This window comes from Bufo gargarizans, chromosome 2, assembly GCF_014858855.1.
Source record: "Bufo gargarizans isolate SCDJY-AF-19 chromosome 2, ASM1485885v1, whole genome shotgun sequence".
NCBI classification, from domain to species: Eukaryota; Metazoa; Chordata; class Amphibia; order Anura; family Bufonidae; genus Bufo; species Bufo gargarizans.
This window is the reverse complement of record NC_058081.1, coordinates 316,222,414-316,246,535: the sequence shown is the minus strand read 5'-3', so window position 1 is coordinate 316,246,535 and position 24,122 is coordinate 316,222,414. Positions and strand designations below refer to the sequence as shown.

The following is a 24,122-nucleotide window of genomic DNA, read 5'->3' as shown; positions in this document are numbered from 1 at the left end:
GGAAATCTAAAACACAGGATGCACAAAAGTTGTTTTTTTTGCCTTTTTTATTTTCTGGTTTACACAATTTTTTTTATAAAAACTGCATGGAAAAAAATGTGAGCAATTAGCAAACAAAAAACACCAGTGAGAATGTTATGTGTGTGTAAGGGTCATAAGGATCATATGCGATCTTGATGTGGTTAGGAAACGCAGCCCCTCATTTCCCAATAGAATGGGAAAACAGGTTTCTGAGACTGATCTGGCACTTTTCAAGTTGTGATGTCTGCACCTGATTTATGTGTGGTTGACCACACGTAAAACTCGTCCTGCTGCTTGTGGCTGCTGAACGCATTGGATAATATATGTTTAACATAATTTACCACATCTGTCACTATTTATTCATAACGCTAAAGAACCATGAAAATTCACAACAATCCAAACAGTCCATAAACGATCGAAAAAACACACCCTAAACACACCTTTAAAAAAAAACATTATGCATCTGGTAACCACATGTAGTTGGCCACATGTGTTCCCTAACCACATTATGACGTGAACAGAGCTTAGCCCCGCTCAGGCCATTAGTACTAGTCGTGACGTCACTGGGCCTGCGGTGAACAGCGAGAAGGCTGCGGCGCTACTGCCAGCTCCGCTGCCTTCTCAAACCGCTGATTGTCAGGGGTCCCGGGTGTCGGACCCCCGCCGATCAGATGCTTATGATGATCTATCCAGATCATCAGTTTAAAAAAAACTGCAGAACCCCTTTAAAGATAATACAACCGGATCCGTTCATAACAGATGCAGACGGTTCTATTATCAGAACGGAAGCATTTTTGCTAATCAATGACGGGTCCAGCAAAAACGCTGGTGTGAAAGTACATTTATATGGCACCAACGTATGCAGCAGCACTGTACACAGACTCAATTTTGTGGATCTGTCTATTTTTGCACTTAGTTTTATAAGTCAGTGCATAAAAGTGAGTCATGAGAAATGAAACGTGCTATTGTGCAATAAAGTGAAAGGTGGCTTCAGACGAGGCAGATTTCATTGCATAAACTTTCTACGTGTGAAAACCAGTTCCATGGGGCTGGCAGAAATCTGCATCCTTGCCGCCAAAACTACTCCACTCAGATAATTGCAACAGATCTTCTGCAAGTGGCCAATGATCTCCATGCAGGTCCCAGGCTGCACTTGTCCTACATGTGGAGGAGCACACGCTGGTTATCTGTAAGCCTGGGATTGCAATGTGTTAACAAGTCCCAGCAGCAGCAGCAGCAGCAGCAGCAGCGGCAGGCGTGGCCAGCAGGCTGTAGAGCAGGAGGGGGGAGGCTGCTATATAACTAGTGATTGGGATCAGAGTGCACAATCCCACAAAGTGACTATGAGAGAGGATTACTGCAAAGTGATTCAGGGTTTATCATCACCACTGGACAGGGAAAGCCAATGCACGGATTAGCACAAATATGCTGGGGCTCCACAACAGCTGAACGGATCTTCTACCAGCTACCTGAACTGGAGAGCCTCATCCTTTCCTTATGAAGAAGACAAAAGTAAGTAGCTGCCAGCTGACATATAGCAGAGGGGCAGAAGGAGACATCCCTCACTGGGGAGCTTATGCTGCTGCCATATTCAGGACACATACAGCTCGCATTCACTAGTGTGAATATAGTCCTTAATAGGAGAAAACCTAGTGCACAATGTGCTGCTATAACCTAGAGGTCCAGGGTGAAAGGCTTTTAGTGCCTGTATGTCAGGACAGCAGTGCACCTGGAGTTAGGTGTCCAGCCATAGTGTACCGCTTGCCCTGGACTATTGGCGCAGGGCACTGCCTGGTTGGATATCTCCGCAGGGATTGTACCTTTTTTGGACTGTATTTTAGCTGTTACTATTTTAATTTTATTTTTTCTTACAGTTTAGAGTTGCTTTTGAATATCCTTTATTGTGGCAAATTCAACTGTAATATATGGTCTGCAAATATTTTGTGCCTCAACCAACTTGACATGTACAGGGTACTCTGCAGCCACCAATTGGTGGTGCGTTTGTGTTACCCCTAAATTAAAATAATGTCTCTCTCTAAAAAAACGCAGCTCCTGGCAGATGTATCACCGTCACACCTGCATGCTTTGATTTTTATGAAGTACAGGCTGGAGGTGTCAGCCATTAAAATTTGCCCCGTGGCTCTGTGTAAATTTTCTTTAATTATTATGTGAGACGTTTTCAGGAATGTTAAGATTATAGATATTTTACTAGGATACATAGTCCTTGTTGAGTGGGCGTTCGTAAGCAGCAGAATAGTGTATATATGGAACTGTATTGTAGTTGTTAATATTGACTTTTAAAGCTAGTAACATTGTGTTTTATACTGCGCTGTGATGCACTTTTGGTGTAAAGTGGCCATAAATTGCGTGCAGCATTAATCACCTAGAATTTCCTTACTGCAAGTTACTATTATATTACTGTAATGAAGCATTTAAGCAAGCATTGTGCATGGAACTTCAGCAGTACAAAATGTCAAGTAGGCTAGAATTGTATCTGACCGTTACTTTGCAGGCAGGGGTCTGCTTGCACTTGCATGGTGCTGGGGCGGTGGTATTGATTTAGTGTAGTGGCTGATGTTACTGTAATATCTGTCAATAAGCTGACAGCCCTATCTGATGTCTCTGCCTATAAAACTATCGGCAAGGCCATCCCAGTAAAAAAAAGTCTAGGGTGCAGGTTATTCTATCAATGAAATACCAGTTCTTCACTGGTTTAAAGTGTGTTTGAACTTGATTTACATTTCGGAGCTGATATGATTGCTGAACATGAAATCTTATCTGAATTCTGTAGGTTGCAGATTCTTGACTGAATTGCCTACACCCTGGATTTATAGACCTTGTCTAGTAGTAAGTTATATGATTTTATAATACTTGAACAAGCATTAACACAGAATGACTTTGAAGTAGGATAGGATTAATGGTTGCATCTACATATGAAACTTTGCTACTTTGCCAGGGCTACCATCAAAGCGGGAATGTGTAGAGGTGAGAAGGACAATTCACCTCCGGTCTATAATGACCCAAAAAATATCTTCAGTCCAACATCTGGTGAGTGACCTTGTGTGCACAATGAGTTAAACTCATTTTGTTGAACCCAAAGAAGTTATCAGTTATCATAAAGTCACCGGTTCATATAATGTCCTTGTGAAAGACAAATGCAAGGCACAGGGAAGCTGTCCTTGAGAAAGCTTCCTGGTAGAATAGAGATGGGCACTAATAAGCCCTAGAATGCTGTATGTGTCCACGTAAGGAACTATTAGTCCCTGAAAGGTGTATCAGATCAGGAACTAATAGGCCTCTGTCACAAGAGTGTATTGAAATTTCCAGCTCTGGAATACACACGGATTGTGGATGATAAATCATCCAGATTGTCATCAGTATTGCTTCAGTAATTCATCCAGATTTGCATGTATATTCCTTCCTTCCTGCATTTTTGATGCACTCCATAGACTATAATGGACACGTTTGGCAGGAAATACGCACAGAACTAGGACATGCTGCGGATTTCAAATACTGACGGAAATGAAATGCTCCTATGACTAGCCCTATTCATTAACATTAGCAGCAGATTCTGGTACACAAAATACACATCAGATATGGATTGCAAATATGATTATGTGAAAAAAGACACAGCCCTGGCATATCAGTATGGGAGGAACTATTGACTGGCATATCTACTAAGCATATGTAAGTAGCTACTAGCGTGTCAGCCAATCTTATGTAATGAGCTACTAGTCCTAGAATTTTGTAACAACTAAGCTTATGCAAGTAGAAGTAGGTTGATGGCTGACTAAACATCTGGATAATGAAGGTTTTGCAGACATGTCCATACTCATTTTAGTCCATATTGACCATTACAGTTGTTCAAACTGGTTATACATGTTCAATGAAACCGGGAGATGGATGAAAGCTCTTTTCTCAGAATGTTCTTTCAAAGAAGGATCTTCGTCCCCGTGTTTTTTTTTTTTTTTTTGTCCAACTATCGGATGAAGCTTTCAAACATGGCTAACTTCTTTTCATATGATAAAGGTCTGTCTTTGTTCAGCCAAAATCATTGTCTGTTAAATTTTACCCAACGGACTATTGTTTTGGTTGAAATCAACAGTTTTGATCAACTTTAGACTGTGTATGGCCATGGTAATCTTATTTAAAGGGGTTTGTCAAACCCTTATTATTTATTTTTTTTTTTTCTATTTATTTTTTTTTGGGCTGGGGGGGGGGGGGGGGGTTCTCTGGCAAACCCTCTTCCTGGTCAGACTTGAAAAAGGGAAGCATACTTACTTGCTCCCCAGCTTCCGCTGCCTCACTCGGGTCCCCCACCGTCAACATTCTCTTTGACTCCATTAGCTGAAGCGCATCAAAGCGGATGTGGACAGTGGGGTACTGGAGACAGTAAGCGAAGGAGCAGTGGGAAGCAGGTAAGTATGCTTCCTTTTTGCAGGTCTGCCCAGGAGGAGAGGGTTGGGCAAAAAAAACATCAAAAGGTGGTCAACCCCTTTGACAAACTTCCCAGAATGCTGTATTACTAGTCATGGAATGGTGTATTAACTAGTCTTCCTACTATTCCTAAAATGGTGCAATAGCTATGGCTGCTTTCACATTAGTGTTTTGGCTTTCTGTTCCGTTCAGGGCTCCCAAAAAGGATCCACTCAGAATGCATCAGTTTGCCTCCATTCCGCTCTGCAGCGTTTTGCTGTCCGCCAGATGAAGCAGAGCCAAACGTCCTGTCATACAATTTAAGTCAATGGGGACAGATCCGTTTTCTCTGGCACAATAGAAAACTGATCCGTCCCCCATTGACTTTCAGTGGTGTTCAAGACTGATCCGTCATGGCTGTAGAAGACCTAATACTACCGGATCCGTTCGTGACTGATGCATGCGGTTGCATTATTGTAACGGAAGAGTTTTTGTGAAAAATGCTAGTGTGAAAGTAGCCTAAACCTATGTATGAAACTATTAGTCCTAGATTTGAGTGTCAGCTAAGCCTATGTATGGAGCTACTCTCCCTAGAATGGTGCAACAGCTAAGATTATGTCAATGTGTGCTTCTCTCTTTTGAATTCAGTACCATTGATGATACTTTGTCAGTTTTGGATTTGTCCCGTGAATGAGCAGCAGCTTACATAACATTTCCTGATAACTCCTTTTTGCATTGGAGATGGTTCAGGCTCTCGTCACTCTGAAGAAGATATGTAATACAAAGGACTTGGGTGTGGTGTTAAGCAGGGAAATGCATCTAAATAGCACTTTACCTAATTAACCCCTTAGTGACCACACACATTTTATTTTTCAAATCTCATTCCAAGAGCTAGAACTTTTCAGTTTTTTCATCAATGTACTTGTGGTCTTAGTTTTTGCAGGACAAGTTCTAGTTTTTAATGCACCATTTTGGGTACATGTAATGATTGATGTCAGTTAAAAGTCATATTAGTGTTCATTAAGGAGTTAATAATTTAAAAACTGTTTCTGTTCTTACCTGAACTAACGTCTAGGATGTGTTCATTAAACAGGCCCATCCCATGGTTACTCCACTTTTATGCTGTTGGCATGGATTATACAACAGCACTGGCAAAATACACGCCAGCTCATGGCACAGTAAACCTGTTTTTACTAGCTAAAGAACTTGTAAATCAGCTCCATTCAATAATTGTGTAATAAGCACACGTTGTGTCGCACATGGTCAACTTGACATCGCTCAGGTTGTCACCAGTTGTCAGATTTAGTCACTAATAGAGATCATTTATACACATTAAGGCCTCATGCACACGACCGTTGTTGTGGTCCGTATACCAGCCGCATTTTTTTTGCAGCTCGGGTGCGGACCCATTCACTTCAATGAGGCGCAGCGAAAGATGCGGACAGAACTCTATGTGCTGTACACATCCGTTGCTCCGTTCAGTGGCCCCGCAAAAAAATATATAGCATGTCCTATTCTTGTGCGTTTTGCAGACAAGAATAGGCATTTCTACAATGGGCCGCCCGTTACGTTCCGCAAATTGCGGAAGACACATGTGGCGTCTTCCATTCTTTGCAGATCTGCGGTTTGCGGACCTCAAAAAATGGAACGGTCGTGTGCATGAGGCCTAAACCATGAACATGTAATCTTCATGAAAATCAATGACTTTTTCCATCAGCATGGTTTTGGCTTTCTTCTAACTATCCAGCTTAGACTCACACGTAACCTTTGCTATGCATAGATCCTTGCTGAGCAAACATTTGGTATGTAAAATGTTTAGTCTCGCTGTCATCCTTTAACACAGGTATCTACTATACTATGTCCAAGTGTTGTATATACCCTGCAATAGCCTTACGTCTGCGGGACAAACCAGAGACATAAGTCTTTCTTACAGTAATGGCCTGCAGGCTTTAAAGCACTTATGCAGGATTTTTGAAAACTAACCACAGGGAATGCTTAAAAATAAAAACATGAAAAAATAAATGCTGGTACTCACCCATTTAATCCCCTGCTGGTACTCACCCATTTAATCCCCTGCTGCTCTGCTTATCTCGCTTTGGTTGACTTGTACTGCATTCATGATATGGCATATACTGTATTCACATACTCACTGGATTAAATCACTAGCCTTCATGTGTGGCACAAGACCACTGAGGCCAGTGATAGGCTGCAGTGGTCATATTAATGTATGGCACATGAGCTGATGTAACAGAGTAAACGAAATATGTCAGGGACCACCAGAACAATGGAGGGTAAACTGGTATTTTTTTATTTTAAGACCTTCCCTACTGGTATACAGAATTCACTAATATGAAGCGTCATCTGGGACATGTATGTACTATTGAACATTGGAATTGATTGTATCTACCAAATACCTACCATTATAAAAAGGTCAGTGACTGGTGGACACAAATCCAGAAAAACTGCATTTTTAGTGGCTATTGCTTGATAGTTATCTTTTCTCTCTTCCACTGAGATTCTATTCCCAGTAGATTTACTGTGACTGAAGTCATCTATTAAAAAGCATAGCCCTCTGCTATCTTGTCAGACAACAGAGGGGACCATATCTATAAGAAATATCTTAAGCAGGACCAAGTATTCCTGGGGTCATGCTGGTCTTATAAAAGTGAAGTGAGAAAAACTAAGTGAAATGCCTCCTGTTGAGATGGAATGTGATAATCTGACAGACACTACTCCAAATGTGCAGGCGGTACTGTAATACATGGCAGAAGAGCCTGTTTACTGCCCTAGTGTAATCTCATAATGAGTATTACTCAAATGATAAGATCTAAGTAGACAATTTCTACTTAATGTTCACCCTGTCTCCATCCTTGCTTCTTGTGCATTTGCTAATTTATTTAGTGCAGTGTTGCCATCAACACAATACTACGGTTCTGGCTAAACTACTTTATGTTTCAAGACTGAGGTAGGCAGAAACTGTTGTCATTTGTACTGAGAAACTTCTACAATTTACTATGGATTTTGTGAAGGAAGCATTGGCAAGCTTAATGTTTTACACTGTATGCTTGCAACTTGGACAAAAGATGTCCTAACCTTGGCCTAATGTCATTTACAAATCACTTTCACTATATGCCCCAAAGTATTGGACACCTACAGGAGCTTTGATATCCCATGCTAACTCAATAAGCAGTAATATACAGTTGCTCCCCTTTTACAGCTAAAACAGCTTCCACTCTTCTGGGAAGGCTTTCTGCAAGGTCTTGTAGTGTGTCTGTGTGAATTTTCCCTTCATTCATTCATTCATTCATTCACATTCAGAAGAGCATTTGTGTGGTCAGGCACTGATGTTGGATGAGATGGCCTGGCTCAGTCTCTATTCGAGTTCATCCCAGAGGTTTTTGATGGGTTGAGTTAATGGCTGTGTGAGGTTCATCTCCACTAAACTCACCCAATCATGCTTTTTGTACTGGGGACAGTTATGCTGGAACAGAAAAGGGCCTTCTCAAAACTGTTCTCAAGTTCGGAAGCATACAATTGTCCAAAATTTCTTGGTATGTTGAAGCTTTCAAAATTTCCCTTTACTGGAACTATGAGGCCTAGTCCAACCCTTGAAAGACAACCTCGTAGTGTTATCCTTCCTCCATCAAACTCTATATTTGGCACAATGCAGTCAGGTAGGTAATATTCTCCTGGCAGTCACGAAACCTAGACTCATCCATCAGATTGTCTTTCTCCCGAGATACCACTGGTAGCATGCTTTACACCACTTCTCCAACAGTTAATGATAGAAAGTTTGCATACAGCTGCTCATCTATAAAATCCTATGCTATGAAGCTTCCAATGCATTTTTTGTGCTGTTTGGAATTTGGCAGTTATGAAGTCAATATTGAGCTGGCAACTTTTTTGCACCATTTACATGGTCTGCCACTTTATAGTCGAGTTGTTGTAATTAAACTCTTCCACTTTGCAATAATACACAGTTGTTCATGAAATATCTAGGAGAGAAGAAATTTCATTAAGGGCTCATGCACACAAACGTATTTTGATTCAGTGTCCATTACATTTTTTTTTGGGACCATATACAGAACCATTCATTTCAATGGGTCCGTAAAAAAAAATAAAAAAAAATGGAAGGTACTCCGTGTGCTTTCAGTTTCCGTATGTCCGTATTTCCGCATTGCGGACAAGGATAGGACTGTTCTATTAGGGGCCAGCTGTTTTTTTTCCGTAAAATACGGAATGCACACGGATGTCATTCGTATTGTTTGCGGACCACTAAATACATACGGTCATGTGCATGAGGCCTAACTTGTTTCAATGGTGACATCCTATTACAGTACCAAACTTGCTCTTTAGAATGAACACGTATGTTTGTAAAGCCAGTCTGCTGCTGGTAAACAATTATTTTTGTGTGTGCACAAATGATCTATTACCCGATGAGCAAGTCATGTAAAGTGCCCTTTAGTTTGCAGTGGTTTTGCAAACAAGAAACCAGGACTGCTATCATCATATAAAGTTTCATTGCAACAACATCTTGGTGCATAACTTTTTTTATATCAATGAGTGTATGTAGAATCCATTATATCAGAATATTTTTGGTGTACTGTAAACATTATGTAAAATAAACTTGTCTCTTATTTACTGGCCCAATAATAGTGTCCCCAGGGGTTAGTTATTAAAGGCTTTCATTGTGTAGATACACCCATGTTTGCCTGGAATCAAGACTTTTCAGCTCTTAGCTCATCTGCATACGATTCTTATCACACGTACTAAGTACATGATATTTAAGTGAGAATGCTTACAGATAAAGACTAATCTTTATACGCAATAGCAGATACTTTAAGGAAGGTTGGATTTATTTATTTTTTCTGAGTGGTTCTAGCTCCCCATATAAAGAAATGACTAGAAAACCTGTTTTTCAAGGGTCATTTGACCTGTATTGCAAACGATACTGGGTTGTAAGACCTTGCAGACTCCCACCCTAGATCTTTCCTCTGCTGATGTTATCCAAATCTATTACTTTCTCATAAGTAAGTTTATGATCCCTGAGGGCATATACACTTTTATCTGTATATTTTTTTATAATGATATTGTATACAAGGAAAGAATGTAGATCATTAATGTGAAATGTAAAACTCACTCGTGAATATAAATCCTTTAAACCACATTTATTGTTCAGGCGGCCTTGTTCAAGGAACATGATGAGAGGAGGTTTTAATGCTGCTTAACTCAACTAACAGGTATCAAATATCCTCACCTGACGCTTTCTATGCTAGCAAAAATACAATGGACGACACACATGAATTCAATGGAAAAAGCATGTTTTTTCATATACTATTTATGGGACACCGGGAGAAATATCCAGAGCTGTGTTCGAGAAGATTATGGTAAATGGCATCAGTCTGAGGCATCTGTTAATGTATACTATTTTTGTGTATATTAAAAGTATGACAAAAAATGTGATGTGAACCCAGCATTACTTGCTCGATCCAGCACTTTCATTATTTTCGTTGTACTGCTCATCTAACAGAGCAGAATCACAGAAATAAATAGTGGTGGTGTGAACGTGGCCTAAGAGGTGGGTATGCAGGGGAATCATTATTAGTCTGAATAACAGCAGGAAATTATAGCTAAGTGATAGTCCAGTCCAATATAGTGGATCTTCCTTGTACTTTACCACTTGGATATAATATTCTTCTGTACATCCATCACGCACTGCGCTACATACACTGCTCTACATGCATCACACAGTATACAGGTATAAGTTGTGAGATTTTTTACATAGTAATATTATCAATAATATCAACCCTTAATAAGATAATAATTCCTTCACTAACTTCTTTATCATGCTCTGAATGTCAGGTGGGGAATCATCTGTTATGATATACATAGTTACAGTCAGAGGTGTAACACCCAGATAGAAATGTCGGATCTCTGCCAAACTTGGCATACAGTATGTCTCAGGCAGATATGTAAATGATTACAGGAGTGGCTAGACACTGGGTCCCGCCACAAAAGGGCGTAAAAGTGCGCCCCTCTTCCCTACAAGAAATCTTCTCAGACGATATCTTTAGGTAGTGTACCTCTTGGTGTGAGATTGTTGACAGCTAAACATACCTCTTTGAGACACTCAGACATTTTGCCTAGTTGACAAACCCTGAGAGAAGCAGGATGGTAGTTTTGATGAACTGCCCGCCATCTAGGCCATTCTCACTTAGTTGTTAGATGTTGGGAACAGTTGTTTATGTGAGGGCATGCACATGCAACAAATTGTAACGTAATTCTCAATTTGGAGAATCAAGTAAGCTTTGAAAGATCGTCCAACGCTTGTTATCGTCCAACACATATATTATTTGGTTCTATTATGTATGATGTCCATTTATACTTCAGGACTAGTGCACTGACTTGATTCGAATTAAGGCCCTCATGCACCTTAGTTTGGCTGTCAGCTATCTCTTCTAACTCCCCCATACACATACACCCTTGACTTGAGTGCTTTTCAATGGTAAGTTGGAATTCAGTGTGATCGATCCTTCTCTCCTCCAATATCACTTATTGGGGGAGAATCATGAGCTCTGTATACACATTAGATTGCTCGCTAGCTCTGCCAGAAATGGCCAGTTTGATAATAGACCTCTAGCCACATTTTGTAGAAACATCACTCTTTATGCAGGTCACTGATATTTTAATTATAAAACTTTCTTGATGTCACCACTCAAGTTGATAGGTATTCCTGCTTCCATAGTAGTCCTTGCACTATACAATATGGCAAACAAAAAAATTGGAATTAATGGTTCTATAGCAATCTAGTACTTTAAAATGCTAGCTGTAACACTCCCATTAATTTCCTTAAAATGAATGAGAAGATGCCTACGTTGTTCACATCAACTTCCTCTTGTACATACAGCCTTGTGGTAAAGAGATCCTCAACAAGGCTTGCAGTAGATCGAAAAATGAATAAACTATGGTACTTGACTGAGTATTTGTGATAAAAAGGCTCAGTCTAACTACATAACAGTTGCTTATTTGATATACTATTAATATCAGAATGGTCTATAGCTCAATCCTTTTCTCACTGAATAAAAATGAAGAGAAATCTATATAAATTCTTTAGGTAGAAGGCAGACAAATGAGCAGCTGCTGATCTTTCTTTTAATAGATATTCTTCAAGGGTTATATGGTAGGAGATGCTATACATTTTTCACCACAGTATGTACTTTTTGTGAAACCCAACCATGGAGAAATACAAAAGAATTGGGAAAGACATGCATGGTGTACAAAGGGTATTACTGAAAATTTGTATGAAAGCCTCATGACTCTCCTCCAATAGACAATGTCGGGAAAAAATCTAATCGGGTAAGTTTAATTTCATTGCCTGATCCCTCTGTTGCACTTGAAAATGAAGGCTAAACCAAAATTGCTTGTGTATGGAAAAGACAGGAGAAAAAAACTCTGGGTAAAGGTATATTGGAACCTTAGAAGCTAGCGGGAAAACAGTCCTCTGGCCTGATATTGAGATCCACTGATGGTCTATTAGAAGATTGTCATCTACTTGGTGGTCACCGCTGTTCTACTGACTTGTTTATCATATTTTCTATACATTTCAAGGCAATTTCCAGTACTCATCAGGCCCCACAAACCCACCTCAACTCATATCATGCTTGTTAAAGAAAGTTTCTAATATAAGTACTCCCTTTTAATTGTTTGGACTAGCCACTCAGGACAGTCAAGTGATGATCAACTTCTAAAAACACTCCTTCACTGATGTCATGTACTTTACCAAGCTTCCAGTCTGGTCGATGGACCAATATGTTACTTCTGCAGGCAAGACAGTGGAGATGCAGTAGGCAGAGCTAGCTTTTCATCTCCATGTTGTACAAACTCCTGAATCCACCTCATCTATGCAGGTGTCATGGATAGTAAAAGTTCTGGCCTAGTCTACAGCACTACTCCTGTCTTTGGCTGCAGAGAACTGACATCCCTATCCATCAGACTTGATACCCGATAACAGAGATGATGTTAGTGGAGGTAGGATTTTCAGAGGAGCATCACGTGAATGGGTTCCCAAGTGGCCAACCTTGCAACTGTGTGTATGTGTGAGTCTGTGTGTGTGTGTGTGTGTATGTATATATATATATATATATATATATATATATTATCTCTTCCTTCTACAGGCAAGATATTAGTGATTTAAGGTGGGTTTTCATCCCGTTTAACTTTTGCATACTGAGGATACCTTTTATTTTTTTTCTGCAACTTTTTGCATTTAGCTATATTTTAATCCATAATTGTATGCTTATTTAAAGGGTAGGACCCAAATGCTGCTTAGGTGTATACCATAAGCTAGAGAATTTTTATGAAGATTGGGTTTTCTGAATACTATAGTATGTGACTGAAAGGGTGCTGTGATTTGCCTGGTACCGTATGTTATACCAGTTTTGATAGTTGTGTGGCGTGTAGAATTAAATTTTATGACTGACTGCTGAGCTTTCACAGCTTTGCACTGCTCACTGCTGGGACGCATGTATTGCCATGCCCAACTTGAAAGTTAAGATCCGTATCAATTCTTACATTAGTGCCAAGTGTAAGAGTAAGCAATTGCATTCTTTTGAAAGATAAATTGGCACCAGCACTTCTAGTACTCCCACACACAGATTTCAGCTGGTAGACAGCAAATGCCTTTCCCTAGAGTCATTCTCTACTTTGTAGTTGAAAGGGAAGCATCTGAAATCCGTAGAGACAAATTTGACAGCCACTATTACTCTACTTATTGCTGGCAATCTAAAGCAAGCTGAATAAATCATATAACGACTGAATTGTATTGTCATATAAATGTCAATTTAAAAGTACAACATAATTAATTTTTTGTATTTAAATTTTTATAGCAGAATGTAGTACTGTATCACTTACTGTTGGCCCTAGAGTTGCACTTTTTCTTCTTGTAAAGAATTATTAAACCTTTGGAATGCAGTTCTTATAAACCAAGGGTAGATGAGCCTCATTTCTAAGGTACTTTCCTCTAATCAATGGTGGCAAACACTCTTCCACCAGCTGTTTTAACCCTTCCTGAGCATCTTATAGATGTCCTTATTATAAAGGGTTCTCTCTCTTCCATTTCCTCCGGCATTCAGATGTTTTTGCTTGAAGAAACTCTGGGTGGTCAATGTTGCAAAAAAATTAACAATTTGGCCAATGTTAGTCCAACGGCGCTAGGCATTCATGTGCACTGAATGGTGACACTGTCTTGTCCAGAGCAGAAGCCATATTTTAGAGGGTCTGGATTCTGGCTAAAAGAGGCTCGCAATGCACAGCCCCCATTCTATGAGGTCTTAATATGCTCAAAAAGGCTTAGGAGTTTCCCATACTCCTTCCACCTGAGTGGCATGAACCACATGCCTCTATTGTTAAAGGTGCAAGAACATTAGAAGAGAAAATCAGTTAGCACTCTTCTTTTGAGGAATTGTAATGTGCAATGGTGGCATGAGCCAGAACATGGAGGTGAGGAGGCTACAAATGTCCTTGTTAGATGTGGAAGTACATTAATACTCAAACAATTTTATCATTCAAAGGGATATACAATGAAAGGTCTCCAAAAGACCACTTATTTGAGAAGACCACCCCTTTATCCAGATCAGACATCCTGTGGCGGATTTTCAATTCCACCATATATTAGGCATAATGGACATCTTCCCGCTAGTGGACCTCTTATGCAATTTTAAGTGGACCTTTCAAAAAGGTTTCACTGTAGTTGTTTAGTATTGTTAAGATTATGTTGTAGTAGTTAGTGTACTGTATTTCTGAAACAGACAATGGAGGTAGACATAAGGTTCCATTTTCAATGTAATATAGATAAACAGACTCACCAACCAATAAGGTATAAGGGAAAGATCTGCTCCTGTTCAGTGTTTAGAGCTGCACCTGGTTTTGGCTCAAAATTGCTGATGGAAAAAACTGACTGAATACTGACATGTGAATGAGACATAATGCTTATATTACAGTGGCCAGATCAGCGCTAATGAGCATTCATATGAACACTTGTTAGTAATGATCTGGCTACATAATACAAGCAAATTCTCAGATCCAGCTTTTAAGTTTTTTTTTTTTAAATCATTGCTTGTCGGCAGCAGATTTTTCTGTGTAATCACGATCTGCTGCCGGCAAACTGATTCAGTATGGGGAAGAGATGCCTCGAAAATTATTTTTCAGCTGGTCTGTGAAACACTGAGGCCACACAGACAGCAAAAAAAATGGACATGCGGACCTAACATGGATCTTTCGCGGATGCATCACGGACTGTGTTTTCACGGACTTCGACACGAACGGGTAACGTGAATGAGGCTTAACACTGGCATCACTGATAAGATAGTTCTGATTGTGCAGGAACGCCACCACAACTGGTAACACACATCTAGACTTTAATTGCAGACTGTTGTGAATTCAATCCTAAACTTCTAGTACAAATAATAGCGGAACGGTACAACATGGTTATATAAAACAGAATTATTACAAGGCGAGTGCAAATAGTTACTAAAACAGACATGTCAGGAGAGCCCCCCCCCCCCCCCTTCCCGGTTCTCTTGAAAGTGACTTCAATTGTTTTCATCTGATTTACTTGTGAAATAAAACTAACATAATTTAACCTTTACTGAGGACTTTAGTCTACTGCTGGTGCCATTTGTGCTCTAAATCAAACTTTTGAAGTGTTAACCCCTTGCTAAATGAAGTCAGACAAACACATAGGTGCTTATCTCATTGTTTTATGAGGGTGGGTTTAAATGGCACCATAAAACAACATTTTGGCCTTGCAGTCCTATTTGATGGGAGGTTTAGGTCTGTTGCAATTAGTCAAAAGAAGGCCTTCTACATATATGAGCTTAATGCGCGCCACAAAGGGGAAGCGAGATCTGTGAATGCAATTGAAGAATTTTTTTTATTGTAGTAAATTGAGTGCTAAGCCTCCCTAAGGAATTAACCTTAAAAATTGTGAATAAGTGTGGGTTTGTGGTAACCTTAATAAGTACACTGGGAAATGTACACCCACTAGAAGACGTCTGACATTAATGGCGGTAATGACTTGTTCCAGCTGACTTCAATTAAATAGGCAGCCTTGCCTTGGCTCATTTCATGTTACAAATCTCATATCTTTCTTCATCATTAGCCGTCCTGGGAATAAGTGCGATGATTGAAGTAACTCCACTTAAAGCATTGTACGCTCTCTTAAGTTGCACCTGTAAGAAATGTAATAAAATGTGTAACTTAAGAACAATGAAAGTTGAAAGAAAGAGGGGAAATGCAGTGTTGTCATACGACAAAGAAAACTCATTACCCGGAATGTGCACCTTGAGCAGCCACTGGGAATTACAGGTTGGGGCAGCGAGACAAAGAAGTGCACAGGGACTTGAAGAAGTTGACTTGTTTCTTGCAGAGTCTATTAGTATGTAGATCTTATGTAGGGTAGTTCTACTCAATCTAGATGTTGGAGGTGATAAGTTTGTGACTATTTACCATTTTGCTTATACTTCTTGTCATTACAATGGTCAGGAGAGGTGACAGCTCCTCTCTAAAGGGCAAAAGCAACTCTATTAAACCAGGCCTTTATATAGTTGATCCTGCTGATTAAAAGCATACAGATGTAGCAGGGTTAGCACTCCAGCTATTAACTCAAATTTCTTAACTCATCACATTATCTTGAGACAAAAGCCATTGAAAAGCAATTGAAGGTGTTTGCTTAGATTAGATAAGACAACTCGGAAATCTCAGAAAACAGGAGTGTTAACTCTACTCCATCCGTACCTTTTTGTTATGCAGATTTTATCCTTATTTCTGGAGAAAAAGGACATTTATGCCATATGCAAATGAGCTGTTAAGTGCACCAAGGGTAGGTCCAAGCTACTTTGTGCACCTACAGTTCTCCTTCTGCTTCAACCTGCCCCTTCTTCCTTCCTTCCTTCCTTCCTGAATAGCCATCTCACCTTGCCCTGTTAATCAAGAAGGCGAGGGAGGACTAAGGGCGCACAGAGTAGCTTGGGCCCACCCTTGGTGCACTAAATTACTCATTTGCGTATGGATTAAGAGTAATATTTTATTTCATTTTTCTCTAGAATGAAGCAATCGATTTGCATGACAAACGTATGCTTTCAATCAGTCGGATCACCAGGCATTGCGCAAATACGGTTGACCCTGCTGACAGATGTTCTTAAGATCCCACAGTGTGTGCCTTAAAATGTGAAATGACGTGCATATTTTACACTTTTGGCTAGCATATGGAAATGATCAGATTCTGCTGTGGAGAGGTCTCTGACCAGACAGTGAATTTGTAATTTCATAGAAAATGAGCCACAAATATTCACTTTTAGATGAGTTATGGAGATGGCACACCATACTTTTAAGCAGCTATACCTCTTTATTATATGAATCGGTGGCGCTCATCAAACTATCACTCTATGAAGTAAATGTTATATGCAGTTTCCTTAGCACTGCTGACCCCTAATTATATGCACAGTCTCACCTTTTTATTTTATCCCCAAGACCAACTTTTCATGCCCCAGTTTCACCTAGGACTGGGAAGAAACACCCACAACCACTTCTGGTTTCATGGGTGCAGCCTCCCTGCTCTGTTCTCTCTCTCAGGCCCCAGTTTGATTTATTAAATAGTATTACTACTTTTACAGATAATCTGTTAGGAGACCAAACTGTGATCATTGAAAGAGGAAGTGATGACCTTTTGATCGGCAGATGTTTTTTGAGCCAAAGAAAAAAATGGGTTTGGAAGAAAGTCAAAAATATAAAAGGCTCTTCTTCCTATGTGTGAACATATCCTAATAGGTCACATTTTGAGATGTTCAAGTACAAAAGGATAGACATTGGAAGGACTTGGCGTTGGTGACCTCTTGTTTCTATATATGTTGATGTCTGACCATGTGTGTGTGGTGTGTGTGGTGTGTGTGGTGTGTGTGGTGTGTGTGTGTTTTTTTTTTTTTTTTTTTTTTTTTTTTTTTTTTTTTTTTTTTTTTTTTTATTCTGTTGAGCAAATTTGATGTTGTTGTACCATATCCGTCATTATCTGTGTAAGAGCCCTTTACGTTTCCTCCTGTGGCTAATATTTGGCTCACTATCTACTGACTTCTGTCAGTAATACAGTATTGTGAGTAGTTCTTGCCCACCAATTGTGTTGTGCAATAAGTTGTAACATCCCAGATGAGTTATAGAATCAGGAATTGGTGGAAGGTTTGCTGATTCATTAGAACAAAGTCAAGTCATCAGTAGGAATGCACAAATCCACTGTAAAATAGTAAAACATTTGCCTGGACTCCGGTAAAAAGGAATATTTTTAATAATAAAATATAACGGGTGGAATTGTGTTCATGGTCACTAGTTTTTAATTATCTCATTTCAAGGGAACCTTTTTTAGTATGTAAATGAGACAGCCAAACAGCTGTCAGTCGCCTTGTTCAGCTCCGTGTATCAAATAGCTGTGTTACTGAAACCATTCACATTGTTTTCATTGAACCCATCCAGGTATGTGGGCTGTGTTGAAATAATACTACTAATGCAAACTCCAATTTGCATGGCATTTGCTTCAGAAAGCACAAGTGATAACATATTACTGATATGTTTTCTCCATATTTTAGTATGTGCTGGAAAGTTTTAGGCAAATATTATTTAAAATTAAAAGATGACATTGGGTGAAAAGGATCATAGTTGAAAACAAAAAAAATATATGTATTATACAATAGCCCCATTCAACGACCTGGAGTAAAGAGGACTTTTATTTTGACTCTTAATTTTATATATATATATATATATATATTATATTTCATGTTTTTTTATTTTACAAAAGTCTCTACTCCATCATAATGAAAATCATAGTATATACGGTAGCTTGATTTTCAGATGTAGGTATGGTACTTTTTGAAATTTGCTCTAAATAAGAGAGACTATTGTACTAATACTTCTATACCCAGGAATGCTAGAATCAGGATGTAGTCTCTATTTTATTAGGCATTAACCTGATATAAAGCAACTAGGCTTGAGCTAATCTAGCTTTGACTCATAGATCCGAAGCCGATTAGTTCAAAAACGTTGGTGTTAATGCTGTTCGAGATGAGTGAATTTCATATTTTGAAATTAGTTAACGCTTCGTTTACTGGTAAAAGCAGAAATGCGTTATGGATTCTGTTACCACGGCCCATAATGCAGTTCTATGACAGAATGCATAACGGAATGCCTTTTGAGAGGCATTCCGTTATTCATTCCATCATAATAGAAGTCTATGGCCTGCATAACGCATCCGTCCTGTTAGGGGACTCCCCTGCATAACAGAAATGGGATGGATCCGTTATGCAGGCCATAGACTTCTACTATGACAGAATGAATAACGGAATGCCTCTAAAGGCATTTTGTTATGCATTCCGTCATAGAATTGCGTTATGGTCCGTGGTAACGGAATCCATAACGCATTTCTGCTTTTACCACCAAACGAAGCGTGAATGAATTTCATAACATGAAGATTGCTTATCTCTAAATGCTGTTTCTGTACAGCATTAAAATGTATTGGGTCAGTGGAGCCAACTTTGGGTGAAACAAAGTCACAAGAGAATTTAGTGAATGACTGACTACAGCATTCTTATCTGCATATTTAATAAACCTTTTCGAATAGTAACATAAAAACATAGTACATAAGGCCGAAAAAAGACATTTGTCCATCCAGTTCGGCCTGTCATCCTGCAAGTTGATCCAGAGGAAGGCAAAAAAAAAAACTGTGAGGTAGAAGCCTATTTTCCCCACTTTAGGGGAATAAAAAAATCCTTCCCGACTCCAATCAGGCAATCAGAATAAAGCCCTGGATCAACGATATCTCTCTAGTAGCTATAGCCTGTAATATTATTACACTCCAGAAATACATCCAGGCCCCTCTTGAATAGGAATCCAAAGTGGGCTTTGGTACTGAGGTACCAACCAGTACCAAAGCCCACTTCGGATTCCTTTTTAAAATTTTTTTTTTAAATATGCAGATAGGAATACTGTAGTCATTTAGATAAAGTTTTAATGCTGCATTAACACCGAAGTTTTTGAAAGAATCGATTCAGATCTATGGTCCAAAGGTCGATTTAATTATATCTTAAAAAAAACCCTGAGTTGACAGGCCTCATTCCCATTATTATCCATGTGCATCTACGTGTTCACTATTTTAAGATTGAAAAACAGCAGCCATGATTTTCCAAAGATAGTGGCATACTTGCCCACAGGCTATATGTCATATGCAACTAGGCTTCTTTAACATCAGCGGAGTTGAGTTGAAAAACCACACACACCCGATGCTGTCTCTTGAGCCATCCTTTTTTCCTTTTTTTTTTTTTTTCCGCAATTCTCTGACAATGCTTTAATTATCACTATCCTACTGTAGCTGATCCCTCTACGCAATTAGTGTATTTGATATTCTAATCCAGTGCTAGAAGGAGAGGAATAAATCAGTGAGACAGATATTACTCACCATATCCTAGGGAGGACATATAAACTCTACTGGTGTGGCTCTGGGTAGATTCAAACCCAAGGCCCAATGAAGTAGTTGTTTGTGTGTCCTTAATTTTACTAGTTCATGGAGAATAGATATAAAGCATCCGTATAAGTGTTTTTCAATTTGTGCCAAGCACTGCTAAAAGCTTCTGGGCTGAACAATTTATCTTACCAGTCCAGCAGACTTCAAGATACACATGTATTTTTGAGAACTTGGCTGTACACGTATTCAAGTAACTATTTCAAAAACTTCTAATGTCCTACCCATCGATATGGATAAAATATATATTGCATTAGTCTACTTTCACACTTGCGTTTTAGCTTTCCGTTTGCGAGATCCATTTAGGGCTCTCGCAAGCGGTCCAAAACAGATCAGTTTGCATTCTAATGCATTCTGAATAGAAAAGGATCCGCTCAGGATGCATCAGTTGGCATCAGTTTAGTCTCCATTCCACTTTGGAGGTGGACACCAAAACGCTGCTTGCAGTTTTTTGGTGTCCGTCTGATGAAACTGAGCCACAATGTAAGTCAATGGGGACGGATCTGTTTTCACTGACACAATCTGGCGCAATAGAAAACTGATGCGTCCTCCATTGACTTTCAATGGTGTTCAAGATGGATCTGCTTTGGCTATGTTAAAGATGCGAGTGTGAAAGTAGCCTTGGATAACCTTACTTCTCAAGAATTGCCATGAGAGAAACATGTAAGCTACAGTCTGCATGCAGACCGATGGAAAACTCCGTACAGATTCCATTTAATAAGCCAAATGACCGCTTGACAATCACATTAGAAAACTGTAACCTAAGGACTCCTTCACAGCTGTGTAAGAATATATGGATCAAGAATGGATGCAAAATACGGATCACCATTATTATTTTTTTATTTTATTTTTTACAATTTTCTCTATTTTTTTTTATTCAAATCCATACACTATGCAAATATGGATCATAGGTTTTTCAAATCCATCAGAACAGGCTCGGACTGGCCCACAGGTGTACAGGGGAATCCCCTGGTGGGCCCCTAGTCTCCCACCCTCTGCACAAGTGGCACATAACACAGTAGGCTTACTGCACTACATACATATATTCAATGTACAGCACCTCAACCAGCCTATAGTCATATAAAAAACTTGTTAGATTATTTATTATATTTGAATGTATCCATACTGTGGGCCCCCAAAATAAATTTTACTGGTGGGCCCTAGGTACCCCAGTCCGACACTGCATCAGAACATGTTGCAGATTGGCAAGGGTGCAGAGAGTCGGACCCCTCCACCAATCAGCTGTTTGAAGAGGCTTCAACATTTTGAGCACTGTGGCCTCCTCACAGCTTACCGAGCACAGTGCCATGCAGTACATTATATAGTGATTGTGCCTGGTATTGTAGCTCAGGCCCATTTGAATATGGCCACATGACTAGGCCATGTGACCAATAAATGTGATGTCAGTAGCCTCGGACCCCCTCCCCCCCAAGCCCCCCCCCCCCTCCGATTTGATATTAAAGACATCCTGAGGACAGGTCATTGATATTAAACTACTAGAAAACCTCTTCTCTGCTGAGAGCGGATCAATTAAATTTACAGGCCCAAAATCCAAGGCTGTACCACTGAGATTCTGATGACATCAGTCAGTTCTTTTTTCAGTCAGGTTCAGTGTGGTTATGGAGGGATTATGTTGATTCAAATAACCTTCATAGCAATATATGTATCTAAGCTCACTTGAAAAGTGGCAAATATCAATGAGTATTTATGGGTGAACATTGACATCGCTGGAGATTTGAATCCATAATGTCACTGTGTCTGACAGCAATTTATATTATGTATAGGCCTTTATTTTGGTAGGCCTCCTCTAACCTGTGTTGTGTAGCATAGTGGTTTTGTAAGACAGAGATGGATCCATCATATGATGGACATTATTGACTATAAAGAGGTCTATCAGGTTTTCATCATAGTGCTGATAAGCTAAAGTGGCTGTGTCAATTCAGAAAATGGCATTTATCATGTAGAGGAAGTTGATACAAGGCACTTACTAATGTATTGTGATTGTCCATATTGCCTCCTTTGTTGGCTTGATCCATTTTTCCATCACATTATACACTGCTCATATCCAGGGTTAACGACCACCCTGCAATCCAGCAATGGTGGCCATGCTTGCACAGTATGAAAAAGTGCCTGCCTGTGGAAATTCCCATGGTCGTGGCCACCATAGAGGCCAGCACCCTTTCCTATAGTTTGCAGTCACTGCTGGATTACAGGGTGGTCATAACCATGGGAATGAGCAGTGTATAATGTGATGGAAAAATGAATCCAGCCAGCAAAGGAACATGGACAATCGCCTAATGGCTTGTGTTAACTTTATCTACATAATAAATACCACTTGCTGAAGTCACAAAACCCCTCTAAGGTTACTTTCACACTTGCGTTGCTGGATTCCGGCAGGCAGTTCTGTCACCGGAACTGCCTGTCAGATCCAGCTATCTGTATGCAAATGGGAAGCATTTGTAGACAAATCCGGATGCAGATCCGTCTCAAAAATGCATTGTAATACTGAATCCGTCTCTGATTGTCATCCAGAAAAACGGATCTGGTATTTAACTTTTTCACATTTTAAAAGGTCTGCGCAGACCGCAAAACTGGAACACTTGGGGCCGGCATTCCAGCAAGTGTTCCGGAATTTTGAACGAAGAAAATTCCACAGCATGCTGCGGTATTTTCTCCATCCAAAAACCGTACAGTGACTGAACAGAAAACATCCTGATGCATGCTGAACAGATTGCTCTCCATTCTGAAAGCATTAGGATAAAACTGATCAGTTTCCCCCCCCCCCCCCCCCCTGCCCCCCTGGTATTGAACCCCTAGGACGGAACTCAATACCAAAAAACGCAAGTGTGAAAGTACAGTTACTGAAAAAGATTAATGCATGCTGCAGTATATTGTCTGGCATTTTTAACAAAATCTGAAGCTCCATTAGATGTTGACAATGCCTTGTGCCTACCTTTTTAGAATTAATAAAGTACTTTATCTACTATGTCATCAGAAAAACAAGTGCTTTTTTTGTTAGCAAGGCGATAGCAGTCATGTCTGCAATGAGCAAGTAAGCAGCTGGACAGACACTGCTGCATTCCCTTTCCAACCAGGGACAAAGTATTTCCTCCAGGCCTTACTAGCTTCATTCCTCTGGAAGCCACATTCATTCATACATAGTAAGACTCCTCCTAAAGATGAAGACACTCGGCTTTCATCCGGCTAATTCAAGAAAATTGTGGTTAAGCTACATCATGTGGTTTTAACAAGAAGAGTGTAGTACAAGAGTCATACAGTCCATTCAGTAGATGCTCTGCCTGTGATTAATGATCTGTTAGCCAGTAGAAGTCTTTGAATTATCTTGCAATTGGAACTATACAAAGATACACAAATCATTAATATGTGGTTATAAAACATACGGTTTGCCTTGGGCCATTATAACTACAGTTCAATGGGTTCTATGGAATTTTTATATTGATGACCTATCCTCAGGAGATCTTCAGAGGTCCCAATCATCTGATCTGCAGTAGCCCTGATAAGTGGCAGGGGCAATATTCAAATTCATGATATTTCACAAATATTTGGGTGAATATTTGTCATATATTCGAGAATTTGTGATCTCCAGTCATTATTTTCTTAATTGAGAAAATCGGCAATTGGAAAATTTGCGATCAACACTACTCCTAAAGTCAAAGATATTGCAGTCTTCTCATTGGCCCACAAGCAAGAAGCAGTGAGGGATCATGGGTTCAGATGAAAAAAATCTAGAATATTCGCTATTACGAAGATATAGCACTATATTTTAGATATTCGAGAATTCTTGAAGTGCCTATATTCACGTTAAAAATTTGCAATTCGAAAATATTCGCACTCAACACTAGCCCTGATACCAGAAATAGCCACTGGAACTACCCAGCTCTATCTGCTATGTCTCAAGTTAAACCCCACCTATCTGCTATGTTGACCTATTCCTCAATTAGTCATCAATGTAACAATCTCAGAACATTGTTTTCTAATCTGTTCTTATTTTCTGATTGCAGATTTATTTATTCTATTTTTTTTTTTAACATGATTTTGTGGGCAGCCATCTTGTCTGAGGTGTTCTTAACAGCATTTAGGAAGCATTGAGAAACTTGCTTTACGGCAG

At 39.6% G+C, this 24,122-nt stretch overlaps 1 protein-coding gene across 1 annotated transcript in view; it reads left to right on the top strand.

Moving 5' to 3' along the window:
- The first annotated feature begins 1,135 nt into the window (after positions 1 to 1,135).
- The window catches only part of KITLG (KIT ligand), a 65,434-nt gene continuing 42,447 nt past the window's right edge, over positions 1,136 to 24,122 (top strand). The window contains exon 1 of the mRNA XM_044277200.1: positions 1,136 to 1,533. Coding sequence (XP_044133135.1) covers positions 1,519 to 1,533 — 15 coding nt within the window. The 5' untranslated portion in view covers positions 1,136 to 1,518. The remainder of the gene's footprint in view (positions 1,534 to 24,122) is intronic.